This window comes from Pristis pectinata, chromosome 33, assembly GCF_009764475.1.
Source record: "Pristis pectinata isolate sPriPec2 chromosome 33, sPriPec2.1.pri, whole genome shotgun sequence".
Lineage (NCBI taxonomy): Eukaryota > Metazoa > Chordata > Chondrichthyes > Rhinopristiformes > Pristidae > Pristis > Pristis pectinata.
This window is the reverse complement of record NC_067437.1, coordinates 11,979,096-11,990,443: the sequence shown is the minus strand read 5'-3', so window position 1 is coordinate 11,990,443 and position 11,348 is coordinate 11,979,096. Positions and strand designations below refer to the sequence as shown.

General features: G+C 48.6%; 1 protein-coding gene across 1 annotated transcript; it reads right to left on the bottom strand.

Moving 5' to 3' along the window:
• Window positions 1-419: 419 nt before the first annotated feature.
• LOC127585592 (matrix Gla protein-like) lies at window positions 420-11,104 on the bottom strand. Its single transcript, XM_052043180.1, has 4 exons — window positions 10,968-11,104; window positions 7,251-7,280; window positions 5,930-5,999; window positions 420-2,452 (listed from the first exon to the last, which is right to left on the bottom strand). Exons 1-4 carry the CDS (start codon window positions 11,020-11,022, stop codon window positions 2,266-2,268), a joined length of 342 nt encoding a protein of 113 aa, XP_051899140.1. The 5' UTR covers window positions 11,023-11,104; the 3' UTR covers window positions 420-2,265.
• Window positions 11,105-11,348: the final 244 nt, after the last annotated feature.

Sequence of the window (11,348 nt, the reverse complement as noted above, 5' to 3'; positions counted from 1 at the left end):
AGTGAACTATCCAGGTGTGAACTGGTTACAGGTTTTCAATAATCTTGTTGTTTTATAGTGACTAGTAGTGATCCCTAACTTATAAAGACAGGTTTGTTTGAATAAACTAATTTTAATTCCTCATCTATCATGGTGGGATTTGAACTCTCCTTTTAAGGCCAGTCTTCTGTAATATTTGTCCCATTTAAAAATCGAGTGATCAGGAAGGGGGCAAAATTCTCAACCGCACCATGTTTATTGTTACTTCCTGAGATATGGATGTATCTGGCAAAGTTTGTCCTCAAATGTGTGTCTTCCAGTCACACAACACAGAAACAGGCCATTTGGCCTAGTGATCATCAAGCACCCAGTTACACTAAAGTAACCACTACTCCAGCTCAGGCATTCAATTCAACAGTGAAAAGCAGATGGGCACAAAGTGAAACTTTATACTTTTTTATTATATATTCCTGTAAATGCTGTTGGAAACTTCAGTTACACACTGCACTTATAACGATTAGGTTGTAAGCTTCAGACAGATCGATAAGGAACAGTTACTGAGTTGAGCTGCTGACAGGCTGTATTTACAAGGTGTGTGGATATAATGTGTATATATATTGCAGTCTATGATCTTTTGATTCTCTTTGCTGATATGATTTAGGCTGCTTTGATTACAGATAATTTGCAAGAAGGATATTGTTACCTGGAGTTCAATCTATCAAGGGTGGGTAATCTGCAACAAGTTAGGGGCAATCCTACCTAGTATGTAGGGGCTACAAATTCTACTCAACTCCCTCAAAAAAAAATACCTTGTGGCTATTATGCTGAAATTATTTTCCTTTTGCAACTAAGAAAACTCTTCATTCCACTCTAGTACAGAGGTTACGCACAGCTGGAAAGGTCTGCAGTCTGGCGCCCCTTGTATCTCTATGTAGACACTCCCAGTAAACTATCCAGTTAAGTCTTACCACGTTTTCCCCTTCCCAGTGCATCATCTTTCATGTCCCAGTGCATCATCTTTCCCTTTAATGGATCTCTTCTGCCAATGAAGTGCAGGGACAGTGAGCTTCAGCCTCAGTTTAAATCTTAGGGGGGAGCGACACCCCCTTCCTCACCTCGGGTCAACTGACTTACAGGACACGGCTGACCCTGAACGGCTCACCTCCTCAGGCACTCTCGCTCTACAGAATGTGGGGGAAATGATTGCTTTCTCCTGCTGTTACACAGCTGCTGCTTGGTCAATGGGAGCTGCCTTCTCTCTGACCTCTTCCTGTGCCACCTTAATGTGAGAAAGCCCAAGCTAATAATTGTCTCCAGTGGGAGTGTGTGGGATGGGGTATGGGATGGGGCATGTAGTGTCAGCAATGATTTGGGGAGAGGTTAGATGAAGGCAAAGCCTCAATGCTGTGTGGAGATCCTTCCAGGATCAGAAGTAAATAGGAAATCTGAGATAAAATCAGAAAATGCCTGAAACACTCAGCAGGTCAGGCAGCGTCTATGGAGAGAGAAACAGTTGATGTTTCAATTCGATTATCTTCCATCAAAGGGCTCTGCAATCTGTAATCTAATGTTTCTTCTTCCACAGATGCTGGCTGCGTGTTCTCAGCATTTTCTGTGCCTATTCCCTTCAGGAGCAAGTTGCAGACCTGGAGCTTGGTTTGAGGCCCCTTTTCTCTGCACTTGCCTGGGGAATGAGGTAACAGTCTGAATGGAAATAAAAATCAACAGCCTCCTGAAGCTGAACTATAGGGCACAAGGCAGGGAAAGTGGATTCTTCCCCTCTTATGGACTGGATCCCAGGGAAGATTCTGTGGGCTTTCCTGACCCACCTCCCTGCTAAAATTACTCTGCTGAAAATTTTTTTTTAAAAAAAACTGCAGATGCTGGAAATCTGAAATAAAATCAGACAATGCTGGAAACATTCAGCAGGTCAGGGAGTGAGAAAGGGGGATGTTGCATTTGGGTAGGGCCACTGGAATAAATTGGGCCAAAGGCATTGAGGAAACCTGTGACGGGTACAAGGGTGAACAGAAGCAGTGACACTGAGACACCCCTGGGGAAGATACACTGGAGCCCACTGGTCCATGTTGTATGTTGAGGTGTGCTCAGTGTGTATTAGGAGGTTATCACTAACAGAACATCTCTCACCACAGATGCTACCTGACCTGCTGAGTGTTTCCAACATTTTCTGTTTTTATTTAACATTGCCCTGCTAACTACGGATTCCTGTGTGTGTGTGTGTGTGTGTGTGTGTGTGTCTGTCTGTCTGTCTCTCTGGTGTTCCATCTAGTATCTGTAGTACTGTTTCCTGTTCTGATTGCGCCTCCGTGGGTGGGAGCGGGCATGCTGCCTGGCGTTGCCGAAGATCCTACTGTACATTCGTCTAGAGCTGACCGGCCCCACTGGCTGATTGCACAACTGGAACTCCTCGCACCTCTCCCTGTTCAGCTCATACGGAGCCTTGTACATCCTCCTGGAGAAGAAACACAGGAAATAATGAACTGTTCAAATATTTTGCAGAGAATAATGTTGAATTTATGAGCAGGCTCTTTGGCCCTTCTAGTCTGTGCAAGCTGTTTTCTCTCTGTTTTCCCTCTGCACTTTGTCTACCTGCACTGTGCTTTCTCTGTAACTGTACATTTTTTCTTTTTACTTCCTCCATCTACTAATATATGGCATGATCTGCCTGGATGGCATGCAGAACAAAAGTTTTTCACTGTATCTCAGTACATGTGACAATGTGTGCTGATCAGTGGCAAAAAATGTTAGACCATGACTGCCTCTAACAAGAGAGGGTCTAACCATCCACCACTGTTCACTATCAGTGTTCTGGGGACGTGAAATTCAATTGAACCAGCCATATAAATACTTTGGTTGCAAGATAGGTCAGAGGCTGGGTCCCCTGCAGCAAGTGATGTCACTGTATCTTGGTACACGTATAGACCGGCACCAGTACCACACCATATATTTGGGTGCTGGGTTATGGGGGTGGTTGGGAGGGGGTGCTTCAAGCAGGGGACAACTCTCTTGTGACTAGGGTTCAGTTAATGGGGACCCAGCCAATAGTGGGTGAAGCAGCAAGACCAAGATCTCATTCTCTGTGGCCAGTCTATCCCGAGCTGGAATTGCAGCACTGGAAAAGGCCACTCACCTCCCCAAAAAACAGAATCAGCCATTCAGCTCCTCTAGCCTGCATTGCCATTCAAAACTCCTTCCCCCTACTTTCCCATCCCATCCCCCATGTAACCTGAGCAACACATAAAAGCACTGGAGGAACTCAGCGGAAATGGATAGTCGACGTTTTGGGTCGGGACCCTTCATCTGGACCGTAAAGAGGGGAGATGTCCAGTATGAAAGGTGGAGGGAAGGGGAGGAGCAAGAGCTGGCAGGTGATAGGTGGATCCAGGTGAGGGGGGCGGGGTGATAGGCAGGTGAGGAAGGGGGGAGAGTGGGAATAACTTCATTCCCTTCAGTGTGTCAGCTCTGTGGGCCTTGACACGGTGACAATGGCTAACATGACGGGACATAATTTTAAGGTGATTGGAGGAAGGTATAAGGGGGATGTCAGGGGTAAGTTTTTTTACACAGTGGTGGGTGCGTGGAACGCACTGCCAGCAGAGGCTGTGGGGGCAGATACATGAGGGACATTTAAGAGACTCTTAGACACATGAATGATAGAAAGATGGGGGGCTATGTGGGAGGGAAGGGTTAGGTAGATCTTAGAGCAGGATAAAATGTCAGCACAACATCGTGGGCTGAAGGGCCTGTACTGTGCTGTAGTGTTCTATGTTCTATGACGCTGTGGGAATGAGTTCCAGAGTCTCAGCACAACCTGGATAAATTTTTCTTCTCCTGAATACTCTCGTGGATTATTGGTGATGATCTTATATTTATGGCCCCTGGTTTGCCAATCAGGGACAAGATGAAACAGGCTCACATTTACCCCCTGAAACTTCACTGTTGCAATCACCTCTCTCTCTCCCCTATTCTACCTTCACTTCTTTCTCTTCCCTGCCCTCCCAATCCAACCTCTCATCCTGTCACTGACACCTCCCTGGGACAGATCCCACCCCACCCTGCAGCTTCCTGATTAGTCAGCAGTGAATCCCGAGATTCAGCATCAACTCTTTGACTGGAGTGAGGCCAGCCCTCAGGTGCACTTCCAGAGGGAGTTGGCAGGAGTAGAATCCAGGCTCTTGCTTTTCCCCTGTCGCAGATGTCTTCTGTCTGATGGGGTGCGGGAAGTAGAATCAAGAGCAACTTTCAAAAGATAATAATTGAAAATAAGATCTGTCTCTGGGTATGGAAAGGGCAGGATAGTGGGATGAATTGGATAACTCCATCAGTGTGGAATGAGTGGTCTTTTCCAGTTCTATCGGTGGACTATTCTCACTTGGGATAGAGTGGGGACAGACGATGAGATCTTGGTCTTGGTGCTTTGCCCCTAATGTGGGCTGAATCCCAATTAACTGAGCTCTATCCCAGGAGAGTTGCCCCCTTACTTGAAACACACCTTCAACCACCGCCCTGCTCTCTCTCTTCTCCCCCCCCCCCCCCCCCCCAATCCAATTCACTCCTGAGCTTCTCATGATCCCATTAGGCCATCCTAGTAAACAACGTGTTGGGAGGTCCGTTCCCCCATCAGTGTGATGGGGACCCTGTGATGGTGGGATATTCGAGCAAGGGGGGCATCACAACTGAACGAGATTCTGTCCGTATTTGATGACCCCACACCAACTATCTGCAGGACTTACTGGACGGAAGGAAAGAAAATGCCTCTGAAAACAGCTGTCACCACCTCATAATGCCCCCCCAGTGGCTCATGGTGTATCTTAGGTGTGGTAATGTAGGGACCAGGTTCACTGGAAGGAGAAACAAACCAATGTCCTCTGCCAGTCCAACTCCTCCTGTAGTCGCCATCAATTGTGTTGGGGAGGCCATGTCATTCACATCGGACCCCCAAAAGAGACACTCTGTTCCGAGGTCCGTCATGGGAGGAGTCCACCGGGCAGAAAGAGAGAAAGAACATCTCCACTGACTCCTGCAAACCTCTGGCACATGGTTGCTCAAAGTGGAGAAGGAGCATTTGTGATAGAACATAGAATAGTACAGCACAGGAACAGGGCCTTCGGCCCACGATGTTGTGCCGAACTAATTAAACTAGTGATTAAACGCCTAACTAAATTGATCCCTACTGCCTAAGCAATGTCCCTCTCCCTCCATTCTCTGCACATTCATGTGCCTATCTATGAACCTCTTAAACCATCACTTTTCTATCTGCCTCCACCACCACCCCTGGCAGCGCATTCCAGACACCCACCACTCTCTGTATAAAAAAAAACTTGCCCCGCACATCTCCTTTGAACTTTCCCTCTCTCTCTCCTTAAATGCGTGCCCTCTAGTATGAGGCATTTCGACCCTGGGGAAAGGATACCGGCTGTCTATCTATGCCTCTCATAATCTTATAAGGGATTCAATGGGATGGTTTGGAGCATCTCATGGCCGTGCTTTGGGAACACACGGAATCCCTGCAAAATTGACAAAGGAGCCCTCCTTCCCTCCCACCCCACACACAAACTGCCCACCCTCTCCTTCAGCCGTCTCCTGCTCTATCTGTGGAAGAGTCTGCGATTCCCACATTGACATCATCAGCCACCTCAGAACCCCAGAGAACCAGAGTGGCAGCAAATCATCCTTGATCTCAGGGACTGCCAAAGGAAAGCAATGCAGGGAAATGTGGCCGCTAATCCATGCACAATACTTAGAGAGGGAAGGGGGATCACCGCTGATTTCGTAACCCCTACTGCCAAGTACTGTCCCAGCCCAGAGGACAGATCAGTGTATCCCCAAAGCTCAGCTCATTAACCCAGGCCAGTCCAGAATCAAACCCTAGACTCTACTGCTCCATGTGGTTTTACGAGGAGGTTGACTCTCAGAATCTTAAACAAACCTTTCCCATGGATTGTTCCTCCTTGGTGGTCTCACAAAAAGATGTGCATCTTTCCTCCCAAGGAAAAGGACTGCAAGGGAAAGGAGTCAAGTCAATGAAAATGGTACAGAAGAAAATCATTCCTTCAAGTAACGCTCAGCGATAACTACATCGCATCTCTCAGGTTGACTCTTTGCTTACAGTTACAGCCCCAGTGTGGGTCTCAGTCCCCTCCCCTGAGTGTCACACAGGTTCTGCTTGTCTTTGTATCCCTGGCGCAGTGTGTTCCACTGTCTCTGCCCCAGTAAACCTGCCTCAGCATGTCTCTCTATCTCGGGCCTAGTGGGTCCTAGTGTCCGTGCTCCATCGTGGATGCGGCTGCTCAGTTTGTCCCAGGACATCTGGTATTCCAACCTTGCCGTGTTCCAGTGTTCCTGGCGCAGTGTGTCAGTGCCACAGCTTCTATTTGTCCCCGTGTCCCTGACCCACTGAGTCTGTGTCCCTGACCCACTGAGTCTGTGTCCCTAACACACTGAGTCTGTGACCCTGACGCACTGTCTCTGTGTCCCTGACCCATTGAATCTCTGTGTCCCTGACCCATTGAATCTCCGTGTCCCTGACCCACTGTCTGTGTCCCTGACCCACTGAGTCTGTGACGCTGACGCACTAAGTCTCCGTGTCCCTGACCCACTGAATCTCCGTGTCCCTGACCCACTGAATCTCCGTGTCCCTGACCCACTGAGTCTGTGTCCCTAAATCACTGAGTCTGTGACCCTGATGCACTGTCTCCATGTCCCTGACCCACTGAATCTGTGTCCCTGACCCATTGAATCTCTGTGTCCCTGACCCACTGAGTCTGTGTCCCTGACCCACTGAATCTCTGTGTCCCTGACCCACTGAATCTCTGTGTCCCTGACCCACTGAGTCTGTGTCCCTAACACACTGAATCTCTGTGTCCCTGACCCACTGAGTCTGTGTCCCTGACACACTAAGTCTCCACGTCCCTGACACACTAAGTCTCCACGTCCCTGACCCTTTGAGTCTCTGTGTCCCTGACCCACTGAGTCTCCCTGACCCAATGAATCTCCCTGACCATGTCCCTGACCCACTGAGTCTCCGTGTCCCTGACCCAAGTGGCCTCACGTTTCATTGTCCAATCAGTCCCAGTGTCTCTATCGCAATTTGCCCCACAGTGTCCTGTCAGTATCCCTCTGCTCCTGTCCCAGTGTGTCTCAGTGTCACTGCCTTACTGTGAGTTCCAATGTCCCTGATCTGATATGAGACCACTTGCCCTTCCCACCACACTGTTGTACCAAAAGCCAGTTTATAAAATCCAACTTACCATCATCTATCTCATTGGACTCTGAAGAATCTGAAATGAGAAATAGCTTCCGTTAGTAACCTTAACAAATACACCCACGATTCTGAAAAGCAATTTTCCTTAAATAGCAAAGTGAATAACAACACAATATTCATGAGTTAAATCAACCCCTCTGGAATAAAGCCTTTTGTTCTCAGTGGGTTTTAACTTGACATTGATGTTAATTGGTCTCTGGCATTTCTCAGTGTTTGTTCAGGATGTGGTTTCAGGGAATTCACACCCTCCTGTCTATCACACCCCAAGAATGAAAAGACAATTCCTCAGACAAGAATGGAAACAAGTAAAACTGCAGATGTTGGTAATCTGAAATGAAAAGAGAAAATGCTCAGCAGGTCAGGCAGCATCCATGAAGAGAGAAACTGTTGATGGTTCAGTCCCAGGATCTATGTCAGTATGTGCTGATGGTCTCAGACTTGAAATCTTAATTGTTTCTCATTGCAGGACTGCCTAGGAAGAAGGTCCCTGATTGATGTTGGAATGGGCTATGTAAATCCCTCTCTACGATGAGCGATGGTGGGCTTAGGAAAGATGGGCAGAAGGTAGAGAGAGGGTAAGCAAGTAACAACAGGTTAGTGTTTTAATCTTGAATGGGTCAAATCAAAAACATATGATAATATCAAACTCTGAAAAATAAAACCAGACTGCTTTGGGATGCTACTGTGTTGTATCTGTGCCTCTGTGAAACCAGTGACTCTTGCAGGCTTCACACTGTTGCCAAATAACATGGGCCTCCTAAAAAAAGGTAAGAACAGACAATGCTGGAAATACTCAGCAGGTCAGGCAGCATCTGTGGAGAGAGAAGCAGAATTAACATTTCACCTTGAAGACCCTTCATCAGAACTGGGAAAGAGAGAAAACAAGCTGCAGAGAAAGTGGTGAAGAATTGTTGGGACCAAGGAAATATCTCTGATAGGATGCCATGGTGCTAGGCTGTTGCTGAAGCCAGGATGATCCTGAGCTTCCAGTTGTGTGTCACTTTAATTCCCTCTGCCACTCCCTCTCTGTATGTGGCTGGTACCCTGCTAATAAGACTCAACATAAGCTTGAGGAACAGCTCCTCATCTTCTGTCTGCTTATGTTGTGACATTTCAAATTCAACAGTTTTAGTTAACTTGCTTTCTCTGCCTGAACTAGAACTTTGAACTCATTTCAAAGCTTTTACATATTCCTTTGCTTGTTTCCTCTCTCTCCAACTTCCCTCATTAACCTACCAACCAGATGGCTTCATCAACAGCTTATCCCCACAGCAACCCTGCCCTCACCTTATCAGAGAGATTTCCTTTATCTTATCCATCCCTCCCAACCTCTGCAAATTTACTGGTACTCTTTCTTTCCCAGTTCTGGTGGCAGCTCTTTGACCTGAAATATTCACACTATATCTCTCTCCACAGATGCTGCCTGACCTGACGAGTGCTTTCTGCTTTTATTTCAGATTTCCTGCAGCTGCAAACGTTTTCGAACGTTGAAATGATTTACATTGCAAAGCCGCTTTCACAATCTCAGGGATGTTACAGTTAGTGAAGCACTTTGTTGGACGTTCCGCGGCCAGTTTGTGCGGGGATAAGTACATCTTCATTCCCGAAACTCCAGGCTGACATATGAAACATGCCGATACAGAGAGGGATCAGGATCCCTGGGATTTAGGACCAGATTATCAGGGCTCTGGGAGGGGTGGCATAATATTTACCTGTGATCCCCTTACCAGGATATGTCTAGGGATCTGCAGTGTGTGCCTCTGCTTACAGAGAGGACAACTACATGAATATAATCCTTCATTACACAGAATGCGCAGAGAAACTCTTCCCTTGGTACATTTGAGTAATAAGTTACTATAGTGGCCGCATTCACAGACCAACCCTAACGCTAACCAATGGGTTAGTAGAGTTCCCGAGCACTCCACAGTTTCAGGAAGTCTACACTTATCTTTCTGACTAAATGTCGTCTCTCCACTGTTTGTGGGTGTTGGGAGGTCCCAGTTCCAGCTGGGACGGTCTCTGCTGCAGCTGCCTCAACTTCACAGCTCCCTGTGCAAGTGTGCCCACCCTTAGTGCACTGAAGTGCAGATATCTAAGCCAAGCCGCCAGTCCCAAAGCATGGGACGCCATCCATTCTAGTTTGTACAATCTGTTGGTCATTAATATAGGAACTTCTTGGACATGGAAGTCACTAACCAGGAAACCACCAGCGCTAAATAATTAAACTGACCCAGTTCCTACTCAGGAATCAGATAGGCGGTGCCCAGTCCTGTGACACCACTGACGGAGAGTGACCTGCACTAGCGCCCCACCCCCGGGATCCGGTTCCACACCTGACGGGATGCAATTCAGTGTCAGTACCTTGCCCTAACTCTGAGGAAGTGTTGATGACCTGTTGTAAGGTTGCAAACTGAGGCTTAGGATTCAATCCCAGATCTCATTGAACTGCTAGACACTGGGTCCTTCACATCCACCTGAGACTGGGGTTGTATTGAAGTCACCTTGAAAGATGGTAACGCTGACAGTGCAGTGCTTCTTCAGGATTGCTCCTCCAACAATGCGTCACTCCCTCAGTACTAGCCCTCTGATGGTACGGCACTCCCTCAGTACTGCCCCTCCGACAGTGTAGCACTCCCTCAGTACTGCCCCTCCGACAGTGCAGCACTCCCTCAGTACTGCCCCTCCGACAGCGCAGAACTCCCTCAGTACTGCCCCTCCGACAGTGTGGCACTCCCTCAGTACTACCCCTCTGACAGTGTGGCACTCCCTCAGTACTGCCCCTCCGACAGTGTGGCACTCCCTCAGTATTGCCCCTTCGACAGTGCGGCAGTTCCTCAGTACTGCCCCTCTGACAGTGCAGAACTCCCTCAGTACTGCCCCTCCGACAGTGCGGCACTCCCTCAGTACTGCCCCTCTGACAGTGCGGTGCTCCCTCAGTACTACCCCTCTGACAGTGCGGCGCTCCCTCAGTACTACCCCTCTGACAGTGTGGCGCTCCCTCAGTACTGCCCCTCTGACAGTGCGGCGCTCCCTCAGTACTACCCCTCTGACAGTGCGGCGCTCCCTCAGTACTACCCCTCTGACAGTGTGGCGCTCCCTCAGTACTACCCCTCTGACAGTGTGGCGCTCCCTCAGTACTGCCCCTCTGACAGTGTGGCGCTCCCTCAGTACTACCCCTCCGACAGTGTGGCACTCCCTCAGTATTGCCCCTCCGACAGTGCGGCAGTTCCTCAGTACTGCCCCTCCGACAGTGCAGAACTCCCTCAGTACTGCCCCTCCGACAGTGCAGAACTCCCTCAGTACTGCCCCTCCGACAGTGCAGAACTCCCTCAGTACTGCCCCTCCGACAGTGCAGCACTCCCTCAGTACTGCCCCTCTGACAGTGCAGCACTCCCTCAGTACTGCCCCTCTGACAGTGCGGCGCTCCCTCAGTACTACCCCTCTGACAGTGCGGCGCTCCCTCAGTACTGCCCCTCTGACAGTGCGGCACTCCCTCATTACTGTCAGTGCAGCACTGCCTCAGTACTACGTAGCCTAAGTAAAGATAGCACTTAAAACCCTCAGTTTGTGTTTAAATAAAAATAAAAATTCTGATTATTTTCTCATCCTCTGTTTCAAACATTGAACCCAGCCAAAGAAAATCTCCTTAAATCTTTGCTGTTGGCATTTGGGAAACATAGCAGCGGTCCAGCCCAGATCCTACCTGCAATGCAGACGGCAGCCAGGGCACAGAGACTGAGGAGGATCAGGGTTCTCATCTTGGTTCAGCTGTCGGTCACACTGTCTCCAATACACCAACAAGCTGGTCTTGCTTGTGTCTGAGCAAAGCTCGGCCCAGAGTTCCTTATAAGAGGAGGGTTATTTACTCAGTGGAGTGAGCTCTGACTAATGCTCAGGGTTACGGGTGTGGGCACATTTTTGGCAAATGGTCCCAAAGGACAGAGAAACTATTATGAAAGTATCTTCTGCAGCCAAGCTGGCTCTGTGCAAGACTTTTTCAGGAAAGTATTTTTTCAGGTAACAAGAAGGCCTGGATTCATGGAATAGTGGAGGTGTGGGGAGTGGGGGATTGGGGGGTGGGAGT